The 25,215-nt window shown below is 40.4% G+C and overlaps 1 protein-coding gene across 1 annotated transcript in view; it reads left to right on the top strand.

Moving 5' to 3' along the window:
• LOC121441248 (adhesion G-protein coupled receptor G2-like) overlaps nt 1–24,384 on the top strand; it is a gene marked incomplete at its 5' end in the record, with an annotated part of 41,076 nt that extends 16,692 nt beyond the window's left edge. Inside the window, 14 exons of the mRNA XM_041642405.1 lie at nt 1,079–1,473; nt 3,726–3,891; nt 4,738–4,894; nt 5,615–5,758; nt 6,519–6,641; nt 7,325–7,370; nt 7,482–7,585; nt 8,640–8,761; nt 10,334–10,602; nt 13,745–13,844; nt 14,642–14,925; nt 17,668–17,769; nt 18,765–18,917; nt 22,707–24,384. Of these exons, the coding sequence (XP_041498339.1) occupies nt 1,079–1,473; nt 3,726–3,891; nt 4,738–4,894; nt 5,615–5,758; nt 6,519–6,641; nt 7,325–7,370; nt 7,482–7,585; nt 8,640–8,761; nt 10,334–10,602; nt 13,745–13,844; nt 14,642–14,925; nt 17,668–17,769; nt 18,765–18,917; nt 22,707–22,891 (2,350 nt within the window). The remainder of the gene's footprint in view (nt 1–1,078; nt 1,474–3,725; nt 3,892–4,737; nt 4,895–5,614; nt 5,759–6,518; nt 6,642–7,324; nt 7,371–7,481; nt 7,586–8,639; nt 8,762–10,333; nt 10,603–13,744; nt 13,845–14,641; nt 14,926–17,667; nt 17,770–18,764; nt 18,918–22,706) is intronic.
• Between the last annotated feature and the right edge of the window lie 831 nt (nt 24,385–25,215).

The following is a 25,215-nucleotide window of genomic DNA, read 5'->3' as shown; positions in this document are numbered from 1 at the left end:
CGTGCAGATAGTAGGTGAGTTCTTAACCTTTGATGACCAGGAAGTTCACCTGAGATCCCTTACACTCTATCCCAAGATCGACTGAATGCAGTGCGAGGGTAAGCCACGGAACTCTGTGTCCTCTATCTCTTCCTCTATCTACCTATCTTAGATTCTTTATTTCTGGAGCGAAATACCAGATAGAGGCAACTGAAGGGGAGAAGTGATTCATTTTGCTTTTCAGTTTGTTATGGCGGCACAAGTGTGAGGGGGGCTGGTCACACTGCACCCACAGTCTCAAAGCTGACAGAGATGAACGCTGGTACTCAGCTTGCTTTCTTCTTGGTTTCTTTTTACTCCAGATCCCCAGCCAAGGTATGGTGATATCCACATTCAGAGTGGGTCTTCTCTCCTCAGTTAAGCCTGTCTGCAAACACCCTCATAGATATAGGGTGTCTTCTAGCTGACTCTGAATCTATTCAAGTTGCAATGTAGTCTGTCTGCCTATCTGTGTGGATATGATTTCCCAAGTTTTCTAATAGAGCTCATGTATAGCCAAGGTTGAGTACTACTGAACTTAAGCAACATTGAAGGGTAGTTGACTGACAATCCAGAAACTCTGTTTGGCCCCAGCTTGGTTTATATTTTTATCCAACCAATATTTCTTGATCACTTACATGTGCTAGTGACCACTGTACCTGGCTACAATGATATGAAATTAGTTAAGACAGATTTCTAGTGTAATGAAACCAGGTGGGTTATGGGACATTTCATATGTCTCTCCTCCAGGAACAGAAAGAATGTTACAAGATCCCCTCAACCGAGTGAAAGTTAGTATGATATAGAGCTGTAGAGCAGCCATATATCTATCAGGAAATCACCATTGCGATTTGTAGAGTAATGCTAATTTCTCTCCCTGGGAAGTATGAAGGAAGCAGGGGCAGAAGCCAGTGTCAGAGGCCAAGAGAATGTGAAGTGTCCAGTCTTTTAGCCTGAAACCCTATTAACTTGGTGGTACCATAAAGTAACTGGGAGTGGTGACTCAGCCCTCAGTACCTTATTGGTGTCTCATATGTGTCTCTCTGATTTTGTCCTTTAGCGAACTGAAGGATCCTGTTGTTTGTCTTGCTTATCAGCCACATGGCCCAGCGTTATCCAGCAAGCCCTTGCCTGTTGTACCTCAGGCCACCATTTTGACCCACGTCGCTAGTGACTTCTCTTTGGATGAACCCCTTGATCATGCCTCTGTGACCCCAAGCACACCCTCTCTGGCACAAGAGAGTCACCTTTCATCTCCTCAGCCTGCAGCCTCCCTGGTTTCCAGTCCTGCCATTGACATGCCTGTTCAACCTGTAGCTGCTTCTTCCTCTCTGCCCCAAACTGATCTTCCCCATAGCCTGCCACCTACGCAGTCCTCCCTTTCTTCTCTTACCACATCAGCACCCTCTGTCTCTGAAAAAGTGGTCACCATCAGCATGCCTCCTAGTGAGACAGGTAAATATGAGAAGTCAAGCTGATCGTGGATGTTGGGATTTGGGCTTCCTACAATGCAGCTGCCACCTTGCAAATCAAGACACATGATAAGACCTCCTTAAGTCGCTCTTCTGAAACATTTGGAAGACCCAGGCTTAAAACCTCACATGCACCAAAAGCTAAAATGAACAGCTTGGCACGTTCTGATCTATTCCATGTGATGATGTGTGGATAACTGATGCCAGTTTCATTTGACTAAGAGCAATAGTATATATGGAAAAGCCATGGACACTGCAAATGGTTCCCAGGAGCCACGTGGGCTTAGTAGCGTGGGAATAAAGGGAAGAGGGAAAGGAACACAGAGTATTCCAGAGTGTCTGGAACTTTAGTTCCGTGAATAAGAAGCAGGCCTTCCTTTGAAATCAGAGGCTAGCCTGGTTTACATAGAAATCTTGTCTCAAAAGAAACAAAAAAAGAAAGAAGAAGAGGAAGAGGAGGAGGAAGAAGAAGAAATTAGAAGATGGGAAACAAAGCCTAATTTAGTATATTACTATGGAGCTCAGGTTATGGTTTGTGCTCCTCTTCCATCATGCCAGCATCTCCAAGGGGCTTTGGAGCTTCTTCTAGGTGACTTACTATTTCTCCCAATAAGCACTGTTCTCAAATTAGTTTAAAATAAATGTAGAAATTTTAGGCAAAATTATGGAATCATAATTGAAGAGAAGGTTTAATGGCTGAATAATACATTATAACTGAAATTCATTGCCCTAGGCCGACAGTAATTTTTTTTTCTATAGCTATTCCTATTGGCTCTTAGAAGCAATCAAACAGACTACCCCATCAAGAGGACCCTGAGCCTATGCTTCTACTTTTAGGACAGCAGAAGGGTAGCACCATATGCATAGCAGATGCTCATCAGAGTATAACCTAGTAGTTAAAAAGTCACTAAAGCTTAATGACTCCATAAGAGAAGAGTGATTATATAAGACATGCTACCTCAACACGATGGCTGTCGTGCAGCGATGTGAACCATTAGAATAGCTGTACAAAAATGTGAGGATACTTTAAAATCTTGATGTGAAGAGATGAAGGCTCAACAAACAGCTAGTGTAAAATACTCTGTGTTCATAATAGTATAGATGCACATGGATAGAGACCAGAAAGGATTTTGCAAAATAAGAAATCAGATATTACTGATAAATTTAAGAATCATTTTTGTGTTTTTAAAGTTTTGAGTGTGGTGTAATTCTAGCATTTAGAAGGTCAAGACAGGATGATCAGGGATCAGGAGTTCAAGGGCATTCTTGGCTACTTGAGATCTTGTCTCAAAAAATTTTATATCTAGTACCACGAAAACAGAGGGAGAGAGAGAGAGAAAGGAGAGAGGGAGAGAGACTGACAGACATACAGATAGAGAGACAGAGATTTTTGTTGTTAAAGACAGGTTTATGTCGTTAATGTTTAATTTTTTAATTGAACACTATAAAAACAACATATAGCTGATAATCTGACTGTTGACTTCATAATTTCTTGTTCATAAAAAGCTTCTAGTAGTGTGCATAAAATTCTGTCCAAATGATATAAATTAAATACTAGTGAATTATTAGTATTTATATCACTGTATGTGATATGGTTTTATATTACTGAAATATAATTTACATACAATAACATTTTTTTCAGTTCTATGAATAAATGAAATTTTCATAGTTTTATGGCATTAGATAAGCATCTGTGGTCATGTAACCAACATCACAATCAAGATATGTAACTTTTTCACAACCTCTACAGTTCCTTTGTGTCTCTTTGAATTCAGAACTTAGGCTCTACCCCTGGCCACGGATACATTGTGTTTCCCTGTAGTTATAACTTTGCTAAAATGTCATATGAAGAGAATAATATACAATGTGTCCTTTTGAGTTTGGATTTTTTTCATTTTGCATAGTGTGTTGAACAAGTGGGGAGCCGTCCATGTTGTTGAATGTATTAGTAGCTAATTTATTTTTACCACTAAATAATGTTCCATTGTGGAGACACCCTAACTTATCCATCCATTTTTCAGTTCTTGGACATTTGGGTTATTTCTAGTTTAGAACTATTATTTTAAAAAAAGCCACTATGAAAAATCACAACTAAGTCTTCTAAACACATATATCTGCTTTTTTTGGACAAATACCTAAGAATAAGCCGACCACATTATAGTGTCTATATATCTCTATCTTTAGAAGTGATTTTCACATCATGAATTCATAACTTGACTTTGTTTTTTAATACAGAAGTTGTCAACACCAGCAGTGTTCCTGACCTAGAGGCTCAAGTCTCACAGATGGAGAAAGTGTTGTCCTTGGGAGGCTTGGAGCCTAACCTTGCAGGTGAAATGGTAAACCGAGTCAGCAAACTCCTCCACTCTCCACCTGCTTTGCTAGCCCCTCTGGCTCAAAGGTATGACTTAGCCAACAGAAAGGGTGTCTTCTGCCTGGTTCAGAGAATGAGCCATAGTAGCAGAGCTTTGTTTTGAATGAATGAGTTTATTAAGCATATAACAAGCAAAAGCAAGAATAAATATTGGGTAACAGAAAGAAGCAACAGATAGCAGAACATCAGTAAATTGGGGGCTCAAAACATTCAGCAGAAAAAAATTGATGAAAGTAGCCCAATTAAGAAAGGAAGCAAAGGATGACATTTTCAAATTGGGGACTTAGAACATATAGCAGAAACCAACTGAGGTAGTCCACTAGATTTCCCAGTTGAGAGTCAGGGGAAAGGGTCTTCTTTGCTACCTCCATGGGTGAGCTTTCAGCCTCCAGTTCCTGCTGTAGGCATTTTTATATTATGAGATAAGCAATAGTAACTTACCTTGTAAATAGTTCACGTTCTAGCTCTTCTCAAGGACACATTGTTTTTAATATACTTTGCTACTTGGTTTTTTCCTTTCTCCCTGTTACAGAATTAGAGAAGCAGCCAGTTCCAGGAAAAGGTGCTTTAAATAACAGTTTGGAGAACTGTAGAAATAAACATGCTGGAGTCAAGTACAGGAGGGCCCTCCTTACTCCAAGAGTTCCCTTTTTACAACGTTTAACAACACATAGCAATTTACCTACATAATGTATATTACAGGGTGCTAAGAGGACCCCCGCTAATGCTAAAGATACTGCTTATGTGACTAGTGATAGCCAAGTATTTGCTCTCAAGGACTAGGCGCATAATGATTTCCAGTTGATACCTTATATTAGAATGGGGGAGAAAGAGAAAAGAGGACTAAATCAAAACTGCCAACTGTCTTTACAGGCTGCTAAAAGTGGTAGATGACATTGGCTTACAGCTGAATTTTCCAAATACAACCATCAGTCTAACTTCCCCTTCTTTGGCTCTTGCTGTGGTCAGAGTGAATGCCAGTAATTTCAACTCAATGACCTTTGCAGCCCAAGACCCTGCAAATCTTCAGGTACAATCTTATTTCTTATAGAAACGTTTTCTTGTGCATGATTGGAGTTCCTGTTGTGGTTCCTGATGGAGGCAATTACTGTTGATTATCAGGGGTGATATTCAGCTTTCAAAAGATTGCATATCTGAGTCTTTTAATTTTAGTACTCAGGAGATGATGGCAGGTGGGGAGCTCTTTGAGTTCAAGGCCAACCTGGTGTACAGAGCAGCCAGCGCAACACCAAGAGAAAAAAAAACTGGCTGACGTTGTTTTCAGATGTGAGTCAGAGGTATAGGACATGTTTTGCATACAAGAGGCCCTGGATTCAATCTCCAGCATTCAAACAAATATATAATTTGCATAGAGGGTCCTGTGCCTGTGTTAACCCTTTAATATCTGGATAGTGGAAAGTGGGTGGGTGGTGTTTGATATGTTGGTCTGTGGAAGGATGGCAAGGAATGGTATCTTCATGAAATTTCATGGAGGAATACTGGGAAGTTGGGGGACCTAGGCATGAAGATGAATTTCAACATATTTAGGAAGTTTTATAACTACACTGCTCTATGAAAAGCAATCCTGCTTCTAGTGCTTTCTATCCACCCTTTATAGGGACTGGGATCAAAGGACACTAAAGTCAGATCACAGACCAAGCTCCTTCAGGCCCCTCCCTTCACACTGAGTTGTGTTTTTGATCACCTTATTGTACCAACTCACTTTTATTATCTCTTACTTGATCTTCAGGTTTCTCTGGAAACCCAGGTTCCTGAGAATAGTATTGGTGCCATTACTCTCCCTTCGTCACTGATGAGTAATTTGCCAACTAATGATGTAGAACTGGCTTCCAGGGTTCAGTTCAATTTCTTTGAAACCCCTGCCCTGTTTCAGGTAAAGTTGCTGCTTACTGGTCTTGATTCGGCTTTGGGTTGGAGATCGGTGATTTAATTCTGTTTAATCATCACATGTTCTTGAGCCTGCTACAAATCAAAGGAAGTGTTGAAACTCTGTAGTTAATTCTTATCCACACACTAATGTTCCTTACAAAAACACATCCATGGAGGTGGGTGGTCCTTGGGCTTCCCACAGGTCAGGGAACCCTGATTGCTCTTCGGGCTGATGAGGGAGGGGGACTTGATCAGGAGAGGGGGAGGGAAATGGAAGGTGGTGGCGGGGAAGAGGCAGAAATCTTTAATAAATAAATAAATTAAAAAAAAAACACATCCATCGTGCTTCCAAATGGTCAAGCGTCTACCTTAAGAGCTCACAAGTGTTGTCTCTAATCCCTACCTTGGTAGGAAGGAACCTTTTCCTAACTCCACTTTACAGATGAGGAAATGGAGGCACAGGAAAGTTCAGTAGCTTGCTCAGGGACACAAGATTTAAATAATTAATGTTATTTATTCCCTTAAAAAGCCATGAGGTCCTGTTGTGTCAGCTATGCACGTCAATTCAGTATTTAGAGCACTGAGGTGGAATAAGCCCCACTTCTAATTGCTGTTTCCTGGGAAAGTTACTTTGCTACATCACAATTTTAAACCTCCGTTGTGAATAATGTGAATTCAAATAGCCCTTAGTGTCCTTCTAGCCCTAAAAGACCCTCATCATATTTCATTCCCGTTGTCATCTTGCTGATTCTTTGTTGTGCTAGGACCCCTCCCTGGAGAACCTCTCTCTGATCAGCTACGTCATATCATCAAGTGTTGCAAACGTGACTATCAAGAACTTAACAAGAAACGTGACAGTCATGCTGAAGCACACCAACCCAAGTCAGGTGAGGAGAGGCTTGTCTGGTTTATTCCCTGACCAAGGACACGTTATATAGACTATGCCTATTGGGCATGATTTGAGACAGAAGATGTGTATAAGACAATTGCTTGTTGCTGTACAGAATTTTGACTTTGGGAATCATTGCATCCTTGAGCATGTAGTTTCTGAGGTAGGCAAAGGCAAGCTCTTAGCCACTGCTGAATTACACTATAGGCAGAGCTATGGCTACAAATCTGACTCTCACCTCCAGATATCTTGTCTCATACTGAACTTCAGCTACAACTTCTCTTCTCCTCAGAGTGTTGTCTTCAGAACTACAACATCAATGTCATCTGAGAGTTGACTAGACTTGCAAAAGCCCAGGTCCCACTCCAGACCTACTGAGCTGAATGTATTCCCTGTCCCATTGGCTGGGGATTTAACTCATACCCTCACTATCTAAGCAAGTAATCTATAACCAACCAGAGTGATATCACATTTCTTTAAACAAATCCCTCAGGTGATTTCTATACATGATTGATATTTTAAGAAGCACTGACCTATATGGGGGTCATTTACTTCTAAGAATCACCTATGATAAGTCTCCAAAAATCAAGCAGAAGATTATAAAATTAAAAATAGCATTGATTCTCCTAATTCTTTTCAGTTCAGTAAATTAATTACCCATGATTTATCTTTCTGCTACAGGATGACTTAACTGTGAAATGTGTCTTCTGGGACTTGGGCAGAAATGGTAGGTTCCAATTTAAACCTTTTCAAGGTCTTAAGTGAGTGAGTGGGAAGTTGGTAAGCCACCGTGTTATGGCCTTGCTGATGGGACAGATATTGCTCTTGATGCCAACAGGTGGCAGAGGAGGTTGGTCATCTGATGGCTGCTCCATCAAAGACAAGAAGCTGAATGAAACCGTCTGTACCTGTAGTCATCTTACAAGTTTTGGCATCTTAATGGTAACATACCCATGTTCCATGGCCTTAGATTCTGGGTCTGAGGGATATCTGGGCATTATATCAGAATATCTACTCTTCTTGATGACTAGAAAGATAACCAGAAAGCATAATATTGTGGAATAGTTATATACCAGTGAAACTACTCTTTTATTTATTTATTTATTTATTGGATTTTTCGAGACAGGGTTTCTCTGTAGCTTTTGGTTCCTGTCCTGGAACTAGCTCTTGTAGACCAGGCTGGCCTCGAACTCACAGAGATCCGCCTGCCTCTGCCTCCTGAGTGCTGGGATTAAAGGCGTACGCCACCACCGCCCGGCGAAACTACTCTTTTAATAACCAAATGCATCTCAAGATTAATGTTGTAATGTAGAATACAATATTATTCTACATTACAAAATATATTCTACATTACAAAATATATATTATATTTTTACATTTACATTTTTCTCCTTTAAGTAGTAAGGGATTCTCATTAGAATGGAAAATACAAATCATTTGGCTTTCAATTCACTTAAATGTTTATAATATAATACACTTTGACAGAATTATTATTGTTATTATAATTATTATGTGCATGCTAGGCAAGTGCTCTTCCACTTAGTCACACCCCCATCCTTAAATGATTTCATTTAATCTTCCCAGCATTCCTTAAACATAGGTTGGTTTTTTTGCAATTAGAATTAAGACTTGTGGTAATTGTTCATAGCCATAGGACTAAGAAATGTAAGAGCCAGGAACCAAATGTCAGTCTTTAGGCTCCTAATGCAGGGCTTCCCCCAGTGCACTATGGTACAGTGATTAAGTATATGAGCTTTGGATCAGGCAGACCTGAGTCTGAATTCTGATTCCTCCACTTCCTAGCTACTACCTTGGGTAGGTTACTGGAACTCCCTATGTCCTTATTTGTATCTGATGAAAGTGATTGTGCCTATCTCATGTGTTGCTTGAACAGACTATGAGACTATTAATGGAAACAGCATATTCAACAAACATAATAGCAAGTCTTATGTATTTAAAATGGAATGGTCACTGAATGCAATATTTTATTTCCCAGGACCTATCTCGGACATCCTTACCACCGAGTCAAATGATGGCGCTGACATTTATCACATATATTGGCTGTGGGCTTTCATCAATTTTTCTGTCAGTTACTCTCATAACCTACATAGCCTTTGAGTGAGTATCTATAACATGAATTTGGTTTATAAGATGCAGCTCTCACCTTCATCACCAAATTGTATTACTTATAAACCCTTTCTTCAGCCTTCCCTGTCCTTTATATCCACATAGTATAATATCTGGGTATGAAATGCTATGTGAGTTTTTGGTTTATATGCTTCTGCCTTCCACAATTTTGTGAGCTCACTAAGGGCTGTGTCATGACAATCCTTGTACCCAGCATGGGTGCCTGGTATGTAATGAGCATTCAGTGGAGGAAGAGAGAGAGAGAGAGAGAGAGAGAGAGAGAGAGAGAGAGAGAGAGAGAGAGAGAGAGAGAGAGAAGAGGTTACAATCTGAAAGAGATCATAGTACAATGTAAGCAAAAAAAATTCACAAATTAAGTTTATAAATAACACTGATCAAATGTGAAAGATTAACTTTATTAACTGGTATAGGAATAAGAAGATGAGTATAAAACTTAACTGAAAAAAATCAGTGAGTGTGGCTTTGTAAGTGAAAACAAGGAATGGCTCCAAATAACATCACTGCACCAGAAGGAGTCGTCCTCTCATCACTTTTTAGGAGGAAATCTTAAAAGGTCAATTTGCTACATTCCCTGTGTCATTACGTTTAGCTATAGTTCAAACTCTTTTTCCATGATCTCAATTTAAGGCATAGTGTAAGATGATATAGCAATCTGACATTTTGAAGATCTGAATGTGGAAGCCTATCATGTGAGAACTACTAGAGGTTGTTCAGGAGAAGCGAGGTGACCTCTCAGTAGTGTTGATTACATGTTATTTAAAAGTGAGGGTCTACAACCAGCGTGTAAAAGATCCTTTAGAAGTCGAGACCTATTTGCTGTATGGTTGTCATATTAGCTGTTTTTCCTATTGCTGTGTTTGAACAGCTGACAAAGGCAACTTCAAGAAAAGTTTATTTGGCTCCTAGTTTGAAGGGTCTGTCCATCATGATAGGGATGTGGGGTTATCACAGCAGCAGGAACTGAGAGTGTTGAATGCCGGTGCTAAGACCACTTTCTCCTTTTTATTCAGTCTAAGGCCCAACTCATTGAAGAGTGGCACCCACATTCAATATGGAGTTTCCCACCTTAGCTAGCCTGCTCCCACCCTCATGGTTGCATCCAGAGACTTGTCTTTTTGGTGATTTTAGAGTCTTTTTTTTTCAAATTGACAATCAATATTAATTATCACAGTTCTTCAATTTATATTTGATAGTTGTTTTGTTGTTGTTGGGCCTTTGGTTTTTTTTTGTTTTTTGAGACAGAGTTTCTCTGTGTAGCCATGACTGTCCTGGAACTTGCTCTATAGACCAAGCTGGTCTCGAACCAAGAGATTCGTCTGCCTCTGCCTCCTGAGGGCTGGGATTAAAGGTGTGTGCCACCACCACCAAACTGTTGTTGATGTTAATGTCCCCTGAACACTCACCCACTCTGAGAAGAAATCTGTGCATATCACTATATACTGACGAATAAATCATTTAAAACTCTGAGACAGCCTGAGGAATGTTCTTACACAAAGTTTGCCAGACTATAATGCTAATTCTTTTCTTGTCCTCTCATTTTAGAAAGATCCGGAGGGATTACCCTTCCAAACTCCTCATCCAACTGTGTGCTGCCCTGCTTCTGCTCAACCTGGTCTTCCTACTAGATTCCTGGATTGCTCTGTATAATACCCGAGGTTTCTGCATCTCTGTGGCTGTATTTCTTCACTATTTCCTCTTGGTCTCCTTCACATGGATGGGCTTAGAAGCATTCCACATGTACCTGGCACTTGTCAAGGTGTTTAATACTTACATCCGAAAGTACATCCTTAAATTCTGCATTGTTGGCTGGGGTATGTATAAATTTGCTTGTGTGTTGCCTGGACTTCTCTAGTGCTCTGACTTGTACTCATGTAGAGATTTGTTGAATGAGCTTCCTCTTGGCAACTTTCTAAAGCAGCTTTGGACTCCACGTGTGCTACACTGTCTCCAGAAAATCTTGCTGCATGAGCAACAAGATCATTTCCAAAACTCTTCATTTCTACTTTACAGTAAGTTCATGACTCATGGTGGCACTTTTCAGTGAGCTAGTTTCTGGTATCTTCCTCAGAAAATACTAAACTGATACCTCTTCCCCCTGTGAGCCCTGTAGGTAATCCACAGGGATATAGTACACTATCGTTTTGATGTAGTATCACGTCAGTCACTTCATTGAAGACAAACCAATGAGACTCGCAAGGCCGTTATAGGCAGCACCGCGGTGAAGACCCTGGGTCTAGGTGGTGGTGTGGCGTAGCCTCACTTTGCAAGGCTAGAAAACAGCCCAGCCTTGTTTTCTCATTCCTTGTGCATATCATTTCCACTGGATTCCAACCATCAACCCTCCCGCATTCCCGCATCCCTTGTCTTCTTCAGTCTACACAGTCCCTCCTTCATAGCAGGACTACAAGCTTTTCACTACGTGTCACCATGACTGTCACTATATCTTTGTGAAGAATAACAGAGCACACCATTTCCCTCACTTGTCGCAGAAAGTCACAGCTCCAGGCATAAGGGCAGGAATTTTATCTTCTTTAGAGAAAGCTAAAATGTCAGGTGCCCTTGTCAAGAACAAGCTCCTCTACTTCCACTACTTATGTATGACTTTGACACTGAGAATCTAACACAGGGCCACGAGCATACTAGGTAAGCACTCCAACAATAATTTACAGCTCCGTTCTCCAGTATTCTTGCCTTTGAAAGTTTCTTACTCAGGAAACCATCATGTCAGTATCGTTAGAGATATAACTGAATTAAAATAAAAAATGCATTTGATTGTATCAGGCACACCAGCCAATCGATAAAAGGAGTTGTTGTTGTTGTATTTATCAGAGCAATGAAGCTGGCTGGTTAGTCTTTGTGTAGCATGGGACTGGTGAGTGATGGTACGGAGGTTTGCGAGGCAACTTGTCCCTAGCTGAAAGCCATTTTAAACTGTCACAAGCCCTCGTGTGTCTCTTTTTAACAGAACTACTCATGGACCCTTGAGAAAGCCAACATAGTAGCAGTCACCAACCCTAAGTTAGTGAAGACAGATTTTTCTTTTATTTTTTTAAATTGATTTTATTGAGCTATATATTTTTCTCTGCTCCTCTTTCCTTTATCTCCCCTCCCTTTAAACCCTCTCCCATGCTCCCCATGCTCCCAATTTATTCAGGAGATCTTGTCTTTTTCTACTTTCCATGTATATTAGATCCATGTATGTCTCTCTTAGGGTCCTCGTTGTAGTCTAGGTTCTCTGGGGTTGTGAATTGTAGGCTGGTTTTTCTTTGCTTTATGTCTAAAAGGCACTTATAGGTGAGTGCATATGATATTTGTCCCTCTGGGTCTAGGTTACCTCACTTGGTATGATGTTTTCTAGATCCATTCATGTGTCTGCAAATTTCAAGATGTTATTATTTTTTTCTGCTGTGTAGTACTCCATTGTGCAAATGTACCACATTTTTCTTATCCATTCTTTGATTGAGGGGCATTTAGGTTGTTTTCAGGTTCTGGCTATGACAAATAATGCTGCTATGAACATAGTTTAGCACATGTCCTTGTGGTATGATTAAGCATCCTTTGGGTATTGCTGGGTCTTGAGGTAGGTTGTTTCCTAATGTTCTGAGAAATCCTCATACTGATATCCAAAGAGGCTGTATCAGTTTTAACTCCTACCAGCGATGGAGAAGTGTTCCCTTTACCCCACATCCTCTCCAGCATAAGTTGTTATCAGTGTTTTTGATCTTGGCCATTCTTACAGGTGTAAGATGGAATCTCAGAGTTGTTTTCATTTGCATTTTTCTGATGGCTAAGGATGCTGAACATTTCCTGAAGTGTCTTTCAGTCATTTTAGAGTCCTCTGTTGAGAGTTCTCTGTTTATGTCTGTACTCCATTTTTTATTGGATTATTTGTTCTTTTGATGACAAATTTCTTAAGTTCTTTGTATATTTTGGAGATCAGACCTCTGATGTGGGGTGGGTAAAGATCTTTTCCCATTCTGTAGGCTACCGTTTTGTCTTGTTGGCCATGTCCTTTGCTTTACAAAAGCTTTTCAGTTTCAGGAGGTCCCATTTATTACTTGTTTCTCTCAGTGTCTGTGCTGTTGGGGTTATATTTAGGAAGTGGTCTCCTGTGCCAATGCATTCAAGTGTACTTCCCACTTTCTCTTCTATAAGTTTTAGTGTGGTTGGTTTTATGTTGAGGTCTTTGATCCATTTGGACTTGAGTTTTGTGCGTGGTGATAGATATGGATCTATTTCCATTCTTCTACATATTGACATCCAGTTATGCCAGCACCATTTGTTAAAGATGCTTTCTTTTTTCCATTTTATATTTTTTGCTTCTTTGTTAAAAATCAGGTGTTTGTAGGTGTGTGGATTAATATCCAGGTCTTCAATTTGGTTCCATTGGTGGTTCTCCTGTCTGTTTTTATGTCAATACCAGGCTGTTTTCAATACTGTAGCTCTGTAGTAGAGTTTGAAATCAGGGATTGTGATGCCTCTAAAAGTTTCTTTATTGTACAGGATTGTTTTGGCTATCCTGAGTTTTTTGCTTTTCTATATGAAGTTGAGTATTGTTCTTTCGAGGTCTGTGAAGAATTTTGCTGGGATTTTGGTGGGCATTGCGTTAAAGGAAGGTGTCTCTATAGTTATTTATAAACTCCAGTTGATGAAAACTCTGCCTCAAGATGGCTCTGCATTTGGGGGCGGGGAAAATGAGTGGAGGACCTTGCAGGAAGTTTTTAGGAGAGTAGCACCACAGTGGAGCAAATTACTTCTGCTTATAGCCAAAATTTAGTTCTGTCTGCCAATGAGGGTAGAAGCAACCATTCATGTGGCAATATGAAAAGAAAATTTGATGAATAGCTAACCAGTGTTTGCCATGCCACCTGAAGGAAAATAGAATGACCTCCAGTCTTTCTTCTTACCTCTTTGGTTGTCAGAACTATGTGACTGATGTTTCCCATGTTCCAGGGATACCAGCTGTGATTGTGGCCATCGTCCTGACTATATCCCCAGATAATTATGGGATTGGATCTTATGGGAAATTCCCCAATGGCTCACCAGATGACTTGTAAGTATAAATTCATCCTAGGAATGTCCAGGGAACTAGAAAATTAAATTCTCTAAGAAAATGGAGAATCTAATCAGTCTGTTGGCTGTATCTATCATCTTAATAAAATCTAAAATCATTTTTAACTAGAGCCTTCATCATCATGTGTAATGAGATTGGCTAGTTGAAAATGCCACACTACTACTTAAGTAATGAATTAGGAGAAATTATTCTGAGCGTATACAAATTCGGCAGAAGTATATTAAGACACTTAACATCTGATAAAAATGAAATGCTCATGATGTTATAATAATAAGGACAAGCAGACTTGGATAACTAGAGCTTACACAGTTCTGAATGCTTTAAAATAGTTTCAAAATATTATTTTTAAGTTTTACTTTTATTTATGTGTATGAATGTGTACACACACATCTGTTTGGCACATGTATGTGTCTGTGGAGGCTAGGAGAGGGTGTCAGATCCCTTGGAGCTGAAGTTACAGGTATTGGGAACTGAGCTTCCCAGTTGCAGGTATTGAGAACGGAGTCCGGGCCCTCTGGAAAAGCACCAGTTACTCTTAAGGAGTGAGCCATCTCTCTAGGCCCTGAAATACTCTTCATTACCAAGTAGGCCAAGATAAACTTCACATTCTGTTCCCCGGAGCTATAAATGATTGTGGAGAAAAACAGTTTATCATTTTTTTAAATTTTGTATTTGAAGACAAAGGTTTTCAAGCAAACATTATAGATTCCAATGCATCACACGGAGCAAGCATATTTCCATCATTATGTTTTCCTCCTCTCCTCTCCCCCATCCAGTTGCTGGATCAACAGCAATGCGGTGTTCTATATCACAGTTGTGGGCTATTTCTGTGTGATATTTTTACTGAACATCAGCATGTTCATTGTCGTCTTGGTTCAGCTCTGTCGAATTAAAAGGAAGAAGCAATTGGGAGCGCAACGCAAAACTAGTATTCAAGACCTCAGGAGTATTGCTGGCCTCACATTTTTGCTGGGAATTACTTGGGGTTTTGCCTTCTTTGCCTGGGGACCAGTTAATGTCATCTTCATGTATCTCTTTGCCATCTTTAATACCTTACAAGGTAAGCACTACAACTTTAAATATGAACTCCAAGAGCCCAGTGGAAAATAAAAAAATAAATATCCCTTCGAAGGCTATTTAGTGCCTGAAGATGTACTCCTTGCAGAACCAATTTATGGCTGAGAATAGGAGTTTCGGGGTTCTTAGAAGAAAGGCATTTTACTAATTTTGAGAAATGGTGAGTGTTTCTTTGATCCATCCTCCTCTCCCTGGAGAAACTATATTGAGGGAATCTGCCAGGAACTCTTTCAGAGAGAGCCAATTACTCTTCCTTTTCTTGATTTCTTCCTTTTTATTTTTTTTAAATTAATTTGTGAAAGCAGAACTCGCACACAGGAAAAGCCGAGATAGCATGTCATTACAAGAGTTCACCATGTGGACCTAGGGCTTAGGTTTGAGGGTTTGATTGGAAACATAAGGTGATAAGTGGGAGCTGGACTGATGGTGGCACACACCTTTAATCCCAGCACTCAGGAGGCAGAGGCAGGTGGATCTTTGTGAGTTCGAGGCCAGCCTGGTTTACAGAATGAGTTCCAGGATTGCCTGGGGTGTACACACAGAAACCCTGTCTTGAAAAGAACCAAAAAAAAAAAAAACCCTAAAAAACAAAAAGAGAGGTAAATGGGGAGGTAATAAACCCAGATACCACGTCAGTACAAAAATTCACCACTCGGTCCTAGGGCTCAGGTTTGGTGCTTCAGTTGGAAACATAAAATGATAAGCAGAAAGATATAAACAAACCCACGTGACCATGATCTTGGCCGTGGGCTAATCCCTAGCAGTTGCCACGCTGCCTTGGGGAGGACTTGGAGGGTCCCCTTGACTTCTGAGCTTCCCACACAGTAATAAAGCCCAGTCACTCCAACTTGGGGACCCTTGCAGTTGTAGCCTTTAGAAAAGCAAGTGGGTAATTTCTTTTGCATCAGTGGTCTTGTCAGCTGTTAATTTTTAATGGAAGTGCTTTGGCATTAAAAGCTCAGCAGGCTAATGGGTTTACATTAGAAAAACAATAAAGAATTGTCCCTTGGCTTCCTCTTATTCCAGCTCCTTTCCATTCCATTCTTCTCTGCTTGTTTTCATGTTGCTTTTGGCTCCCATACTGCCCTCCTGTGACCCCATCAGACAATAGATAATTTTGCCAGTTTTCAAAGAAATCCCTCCCAAAAGTATATAGTTCTAATATCTAACTTGGCCATAGGTTCTTATTTTATTTGAAGAAAGGCACACAGATATACATACATGCATACACAGAGAGAGACAGAGAGACAGAGAGAGAGCCATATATGATATATGACTGGTATTTTTTATTTACAACATACCAGTCCCCAAATTAGTATATCCAGGTGTTGTGCTATGAAGTATTAAATATAAAACAAAACAAGAAAATTCTATCAAGGGTTTTTGTTTTGATTTGGGGGTTTTTGATGGGGACTGTTAAGGTAAATTGTTGTTAGGTACACTTGGTGGCCTGGAATTCACCAGATTGGCCACACACAGTGATCCTTCTACCTCTGCTCGTCCAGTGCTGGAATTAGATAAGCATGTGCCACCACAATCGGTTGAAGAAAGGTTTTATATACTAACAATGGGATACGAAAAGTAGTAGATATTTTAAGAGAGAAATATGTGATATGCAAATTCACATTAATCATTAACATGAACTCTATGTACCTGCCTTCATGTGGTTTAATGATCTAGCAAATGTGCCTCTTTTTCTCCATTTCCCCAAAATATCTTATTAGAACATAAATGGCTAGAATTAATTTGCTGCTTCTATAAAAGGGAGCTAAGGCCTAGTTTTACAGTACTTGTGAGTTGATTGAAGATGAGCTGTGTATATGTTTCTTTTGTTTTGACTGGTGCATATCTCCATGCAGGGCTCTCACACGCATGTTGTTTCTCCCTTCATGCACCCAAGAGAATCCCCCAGGGTAACATTAGGCAAAGGTGTGTGGTGTCCACCAACTCTTGGGGCTCTTTCATATGTACCCCAATTAGAAGCAGATTTGGTGTTTTTAAACAAATATTTTAAAAGTAGGTGAGTGTTGGGGGGGAGTGAGAAGGTTCAGAGCTCATCCACACATACCACAAATATTTTACTAGCAAAATCTTTGGGGGTCTTGGCAGAGATAGTGTTGAGTAAGGATCCCTGGGCCATATAACTGAGGACTATGGTAGGTAGGAAGCAAGTCCAAAAGCCTGTTCAAACCTGTAGCTAGCTTTTTATGCTGGAATATCAGGGGAAATTTTCCTTGAGCCTTGAGGGGAGACAGGAAGATAGTAGATAAGTAACTCCAAACATTCTGCAAGCTTGGTGCTCAGAGAAGAAGGCCCAAAGAACCCAAGCAAGGGACTTTGCACAGGGAAGAGACACATGAGACTGGGGACGAGATGACATTGGACAGAACATGGAACTAGATTGCAAGTCCAGAGGATTCTAAAAATGGGAGCTGAGGTCTCAGCTAGGATCCTGGCTTCTACTACCAGGACAGAAAAGGATGAGGGCAAGACCTGGGACAAGAGCTGGTGCATTTAGCTATGGAAATGCAGTTCCTCGTATAAGTACTCTATCTTGCAAAGATCTTTGTTTAAAGCTTTGGATTGAAGACATTTTATTCGATTTACAAAATTTCACTTTGTCCACAACTGCCAAACTCTTCCTCTTTTGTGCAGAGTAGACTCCCAAGATGTAGCTTTTATCTGGAGTTCACTGAATGGGTTGGATGTCCCTCTCTCCCTTTAGGGTTCTTCATATTCATCTTTTACTGCGCAGCAAAAGAGAATGTCAGGAAGCAATGGAGGCGGTATGTTTGTTGTGGAAAATTACGGCTGGCTGAAAATTCTGGTAAAGATTTGGCTTTGTTTTTCTTCTCTGAAATCTCAAGAAAATAAAATGTATACACTAAGATGAACACAGTCATTGCCAGGTTGTCAGATCTGGAAAGCAGGGAGACACAACCTGCACCACAGAAAAGGCTGTTCATTGATTAGTAAGGGGTTAAAAAAAGAAGAAGAAAAAAGAGAATTCTTCCTACCTGGGAATTTTGGGATTTTGTGAGCCATAGAGTTAGTGGACCAACTGCTTCCTGAATGAAGCAACAGTGAAATTTTTAGAGTTTGTTTCCTATTGAGCTCATGTTTTTCATTTCCCAAAGTGATTTTGAATATTTTCCTTCATAACGTGTTAAGGCTTGACTCACTCTTCCCCACAGGTCCAGGTTGTCAGTGGCTTCGTCTGTTAACTGGCCAGACTTTGTATATAAGCTTTGGCATGTATTTGGTTATTTTGAAGTTCTTTTCACATATTCCTGGTTGGCTGGTAGAGCAAATAGCGCATTTCTTTTTTCTTTCTTCTTTTTTTTTTTTAAAGAAGAATAAAGACTTGTTTGTAAAGCTAGCTTCCTTCAGCATGAATACTGCCCTTCAGTACCTGATGGGTACTGGGGTCTGCATTTAGAAAACGGCAGTGTGTGTAGATCAGTCATCGTATGGATTCAAGAACAATTACCACAGCAGAGATGATTTATGGTCTTGTGAGGGCAGAGAGAGAGAGAGAGGTTCTGGGTTACGTGCTATTTCAGTGGCTATTTCCAGACGATCCCGTTAGCCCAGCCTTTAGTTCCAGGAGGACACAGGTTCCTTTTAATGAGGCAGTCATTTGAAAGGTAAATACGTGGAGGTGAGGCACCTTTTATAACACCAGCTTGTAAAATGTCTGAGTTCTCTATGAGCTCTTGAAGTGAGAATTCAATTGCTAGAACTTGTTACTCTGTGACCTGTCTCTTGCATTTGAGCTTCAACATACCGCCCTGTTTTTCTGTAATGCTTATTCTGCTGTAGACTGGAGTAAACCTGCTACTAATGGTTTAAAGACGCAGACTGTAAACCAAGGAGTATCCAGCTCTTCAAATTCCTTACAGTCAAGCTGTAACTCCACTAACTCCACCACACTACTAGTGAATAATGATTGCTCAGTGCACGCAAGCGGGAATGGTATGTATGTCTGTCTCGATTTAGTGTTTCTCAAGCCAGTGGGTTGTTTTTTTTTTTTTTAAAGTAGTTCTTTTTGGAAAACAAACTGAATGAGTACACTTATGACTAGTGGATCAAATGGAGTTTTCCATATAAGCCAGGACATTTATAAATCCAAATTTATTTATTTTGAAGCTAATACAAGAATGAATTTTTAAAGAAGATTTAGAAATCTTTCTAAAAGTTTCCCTTACTGGGAATTGACCATAACCTGAAAGGTTTTCTATTCAAATCCTAATTTAAATATTGCCCAAAGACTTCAGTGCTGCAGTATTTCTATAAGAGCAGTACCTAAATTACCTAGCAATATGATTTTTAAAAATCACATCTATTAATCACGCAGATCCTTAGCACTTTGAAACCTTCCTGGGTTTTTTCTTTTTTTGCTTTTTATGTTTGTTAATCCTTTCCAACAAAGTGACTGCCTTATGACAGCACCCAAGTCCCCATGAATATATCAAATGCTGGAAGATGAATTGTGAGCAATATTGGTCACTATCTGTGTCACCCAGATAGGAACAGATTATTACAGTTAATGCTTCTTTCACTCATTAAGTCCAAAATTTCTAGCTAAAACTTCATTACATTTTCTTTTTCTCCAAGACTGGGCTGTTCATTACTCATAAAGCTTATCATGCTTATTTTTTCTTTCTTCTGCTTCTTAATATAGCTTTTGCATTTTTATTAAACACTTAGGATATGCCAGTATATTTTATCCTTCCAGTGGAAGTCGCCCTTTAGCCATTGTTTGAAGACATTAGTTCTTTCCATTGCTAATGCAAATCAGTTTGTGAGTAGATTCATGTCTGTACCAAATAGTTTTTTAGTCTCGTAAAGATGAGGGATTCTGATAGTTTGATTTTAAAAAGTATAACTGAGGGTTGGCTGGGGAGATGACTCACCGGGTGCTGCACAAGGGTGAGGACCAGACCCCTAGAACACATTTAAAAGCCCGGTGGGTGTGGTAGCCCTGCTGGAATCCTAGAACACAAGAGGCAGATGGAGACTGGAAACACCCAAGCAAATTGGCTGGTCAGACCAGCTGAAACAGTGAGCTCCAGTTTCAGTGAGAAAGCCTGCCTCAACATAGAGTGGAAGGCTGTAGCATGATCAATAAAACCCAGAGACAGATATTGGGGTTCCACCTGAAGGTCAGAAAAGCAAAACAGCCAGCCACTCGCTCTTACTTCAACCTCAGTCTGAAATGGCGATCCTTCCTCCAGGAATCTCAGAACAAGACTGTGTCTGAGAGCTGTCTCCTCCCATTTTATATTCCTATCTAGGGATTAGAGGTGTGCACCACTACCGCCCGGTTTCTGTGGCAAACTGGTGTGGCTACTGGGATGAAAGGTGTGGTCACCACTGCCTTGTCTGTAAGGCTGATCAGTGATGTTTTATTCTCTGAACTTCAGGCAAGCTTTATTTATTAAAATACAAATGAAATATCATTACAGAAAGCAATCCAGGAAGACACTCTCCATCAACCCCAGGAGTCCACATGCATCCATGCACACATTGCATGTGCCTTTCTGCACTCACATGTGCTCATATACATGCTAGCACGCATGTGCATACATGCCACATATGCATTTTACATAAAGAAAACACAACAAGATTCCTTGACATCAAGACCCCTCAATCTCAGGTGACATTTGGGGCTAGATAATTTTTTTAAAAAAATATTTATTTATTTATTATGGATACAATATTCTGTCTGCATGTATGTCTGCAGGCTAGAAGACGACACCAGACTTCATTACAGATGGTTGTGAGCCACCATGTGGTTGCTGGGAATCAAACTCGGGTCCTTTGGAAGAGCAGGCAATGCTCTTAACCAATGAGCCATCTCTCCAGCCCCCTAGATAATTCTTTTTAAAGAATCACAAGATGCTCAACGGCATCCCTAGCTTCTCTGCCCACTAAAACCAGCAGTGCCCTGCCCCAAGTTGTAGCAATCAAAAATGCCCCCAGACACTGTCCACTGTGGGGATAGGTGATAAATTGTCCTTCTTTGAGAACCATTGCTGTAAAAGATAAGAAATAGCTGCCATGCGGCTTTATATCGTCACTGTCAATGCCAAGAGTAAAGTTCTGGGCCCAATGCCAACTTGCCATATCAGGAATGATGCATTGGAGGTCCCTGGAGTAAAGACAGGGAGATGAAGGCTGCTTAATAAGAGTGAGAGAGCAGATTGAAAGGAGCAGAATGGAAGGATCAAGCTAGACCGTCTGCAAATCTTAGACTCCTGTGTGTTCAGGGCTTTTGATCTATGACTAGTTTTCCGTTTTCTGAAAAGAGCTCAGAGGTGAAGGAAGCTTCATCTGCCTAGCCTTCCCCCCTCCCAATATTATCATTCTTCAGGGTCTCAGATCTTATAGAAGCAGCCTATCCTGACACAGATAGTTTTGATGTCAGACAGTGGCGGGGGAGGGCACTTTACAGTCAACAGAATGGCTACGAGTTTCAGAAAGGATAATATGCTTGTCAAATGCACATCTCTGGCTTGTCAGCCCTCACACCGGATGAGGAATGGCACTGAGAATTTCAAAAAGTAACTGGCAGCTGGGTGCTTTATTATACTGGGACAAATTGTTCCTGCAACCAAAATGTCCTCAAACCAGAATGCCTAAGTCAGAACAGCTGCCTCAGACAGTCACATGCCCTATTTGAGCCGTGGCACAGATGGAGTTGTGCCGTCCGTATCCACTGCCTTGTTCGCATGAATGTGACATATTTCCATTCCGAACCGCCTTAGAGCCATATAATTTAGTCCGCGGGGCTACAAGATCACACTTTGAAAGCAACCTTCTCAAGTGTTCAGTCCGTCACTTTTGAGCCATAGGAGCTCAGGCAGAGCATTGAATTTCTACAAATTTTGTCCTATCGTCTGTGAAATGGGGATAATAAATAACACCCATCGCTTAGCACTAACTATAAGTGAGACAACATGTATCATATGTTCAGTGCTATGCTCACCATTATCATGATTATATTGTGAAATTATCAGTGGGCTTATTATTCAACTTTGCCCATGGCGTCTCAATGATCTAATGCTCAGAAGGACAGTGCTAAGTACCTGAAAGCTCGTGGATGCTGTGTCCTGAGGATCTAAGGCTGCTACCGGTAGGGAGGCCTAGGTGGAAATCACAGCTACCACTAAATACCCTGCTGTCCTCTGGCTGGACTCTTAGGTTGGAATCCATGGCTTTTTCTTGGGAAATAGTTCTACTGGGATAGTCAGAAGACATATTCCAAAATGGTTGAGAGAGATAATTTCTTCTTGCCATGACTGCTTGTAGCTGGTTCTTTGGGCTTACCTTCTAATACAAAGTTTCATTTCGGAAGAATTATAGGGAACCAGGAGCCTATAAGAGTGCCTATAGGATGTCTGCTAATCTTAAATATTACTTACTGTAGATTATTTTACACACAGTTTAATTCAATGTGTTCAATTAGAGTTAGAAAATGGGCCTTTGAAAATAAAAAAAAAATAAGTCTTCCCACTTTGCTTCACTTTTTTAAAACTGCCATAGGAATTTTGTTTCTGATCAACCTCAAATTGTTGTGCTTACTGTCACTGACCTTAGAGAAGGAATAAAAACAAAATATGAAAACATAGGATGGGTATTTTTTTTAAAAGATTCATTTCCGGTATGCCTATTTAATATCGAGGTGGAGGTGATGCTTGCTAGTGCTTTAGCGTGTTCTCTGGCTACTTTGTGACACCAACTTTGATATTCCTTATCCAGGCAATGCTTCTACAGAGAGGAATGGGGTTTCTTTCAGCGTTCAGAATGGAGACGTATGCCTTCACGATCTCACTGGGAAACAGCACATGTTTAGTGACAAAGAAGATTCCTGCAATGGTAAGGGCCGGATGGCCCTCAGAAGGACTTCAAAGCGGGGAAGCCTACACTTTATTGAGCAAATGTGATTCTCCTCTTCTAAAATCAAAGCATGATGCTGAGGGTGTGACGTGTCCAGTTTTCCATTTACCCAATGTGAGATGTATGAAAGTCAGCTTGTTTTCCACTCAGCAGCCTCTAGAGAAGCATATGAGGACAATGATTTACTATTGGAGGAAGAAACCATGGCATAATTATGGTCTTTAGACATTTGCAATTTGGTTTCTTATCTTTCATTTGGAAGAAGATTGGTGTTAAAAACCACAGAATAAGATCTAGGAAAAGAAAAACGAATGTTCATTTCCCATCACATTTTAAAGAGGGTGTTATCCTTGATAACATCCTAGAAAAAAAAATGTTTACTTCAGTCTGTCGGTGAGTTTAGTTTTGCATGCCTTTGTTGTATATAAGCTTAGTGACTCCCATGTCAAAAATCTTATCTCTACCTTTTTATATTTATTTTCTACTGTGTAAATGTATTCTTTTGTAGAATCATGGTTCTGTCATTTTATCTAATGTGAGGACTTACCGATTCAGTGAATTCTAACCCTCCTTTGGGAGATCATATAGGATGTGAAATTTAGAAATGTTGCTGAAATCAAGACATAATGATAAAGGCAGACTGAACAGTTATAACAGACAGTGCCACAGTTAGCTCAGAGAGTGCCTTTGAGCAATCAAGAAAAGGTACTCGCACTGGGCAGACACAGCCTATGAGCTTATGGTTTGGGAAGCAGTGGGGGAGTCACATATTAACCCTTATCATCCTCTTGGGTACATCCTTAGGCAGAGGATGACTTGTGTGACCACATTTGATCAGATTACAGAATCTGCATTAAGACGTTGAGTTTAATGCCATGCTCATAGAGGGTTACAACTGTAAGATGGCAGGAAGATTGTGAAGGTGGAAAATATAAACACTGCCACTTCTCAAATACCCAGAGCCTTGACAATGGGGGGATCAGAGTAGGATTACTTTTCAAGAGTGTATATATGGCAAACAAATCAGTCCTTCAAAAGACAACTGCATGGTACGCAAGTGTTACAACTGCTACTTTCTGGCCCAGTTACATTTGTATGTATTTTTAAGCACATGTCAAGTCTTGAAGAGTGTACAGTGACAAGGGGGGGCAGCTACTGGGAATAGTGAACTATCCTGTGATATTGTGTGTATATATACATACATATGTATATATATCCAACTCTGATTGTTCCTAGTTACAGAGGGTCTATCCTGCTTCTCATCTATACCTGCTTGAGAGATGCCTCGAGCACAGTACGTTCTTATAGGGAACACTTCAAATCCCTTTAGTTAGGTCTTTCACTAAGGCTCCCTTGCATATATTTCAAGAAAATGTTGCATCCCAGACTAACCATAGTAGGAATATCCATTTCTCTGTGTGTGCTCATTTGTCTTTGCAAAATTTCTTCTCGGAATTATTTAATTATTTTGTATTTATATGTTACAATCGACAAAAAATGTTAAAAATCAATGAAATAAATTTGCAGTTAAGACCTTTAAGCTTGGTTTGCGTTCTCCCCTCTCCTCACCCCCTCCGCTCCCTGGTAGCATGGCAAAGAAGTGGTAGGAAAAAAGCTTCTGAAGATCTGGACTGTGAAGTTAGAAAAGGACTTGTCCTGCTTCATGAGGGCACTTTCCAAGGGTTATTTTGTATCGTATCTTACTCTTTCAAAAGCTTCTCTTGAGCACGTGTTGCCATCGAGCTGTAGGAAATGTACGAATCTCGGTTCAGATCCCATTTAAAGGTCTTCTTCCTCAGCCTCAAACAAGGGCATTTCAAGAAAGCGGAAAGAAGATTTATGAGGCTTTGAGTCTCTAGTTAGCTTGTGGAAGCCACGACTGGGGAGAGGAGCGCTGGCTGCATCTAGACAAGAAAAGTCTGTGCAAGCTCTCTTTCCAGGCTCCTCAGGTCCTCCAAGGAAACCAAGTTCCAAATTGATCGGGGAGGTGATGATCCACTCTCGATTGGAGGATGGGGGCGAGAGTGGATGAGACCTCAGGAGTCAATCTCGGAAACAACGTACATACCAGGGTGCACCCAAAAGGCACGATGGCAAAGGTCCTTCAGTTCCTACCATCCTTGGTCTTTGTATTATGCTTCATGTCTGGTCCTTAAACTAAATTCTCTTGGGTTTTCATTTGTTCGTAAATTCAGAGAAATAACACGACAAGACAGAGACAAATGTTTCTGAGAAGCATCTTCCTCCAGTTTTAAAATAGGTCCTGAAAACTGAGTCTGCTGTGAGGGAGACAGAAGAGCTACTATTGCTCAGGGAATGTCAAAGCAGTGCCCAGCGTTTGAAGTGGTTCCTCCATTTACTGGAGAGATTT

The sequence above is a fragment of the Microtus oregoni genome, unplaced genomic scaffold (genome assembly GCF_018167655.1).
Source record: "Microtus oregoni isolate MIOR12 unplaced genomic scaffold, Mior012 000074F_003, whole genome shotgun sequence".
Lineage (NCBI taxonomy): Eukaryota > Metazoa > Chordata > Mammalia > Rodentia > Cricetidae > Microtus > Microtus oregoni.
Note: the sequence above shows the minus strand (reverse complement) of the source record. Positions and strands in the feature narration are given on the sequence as shown.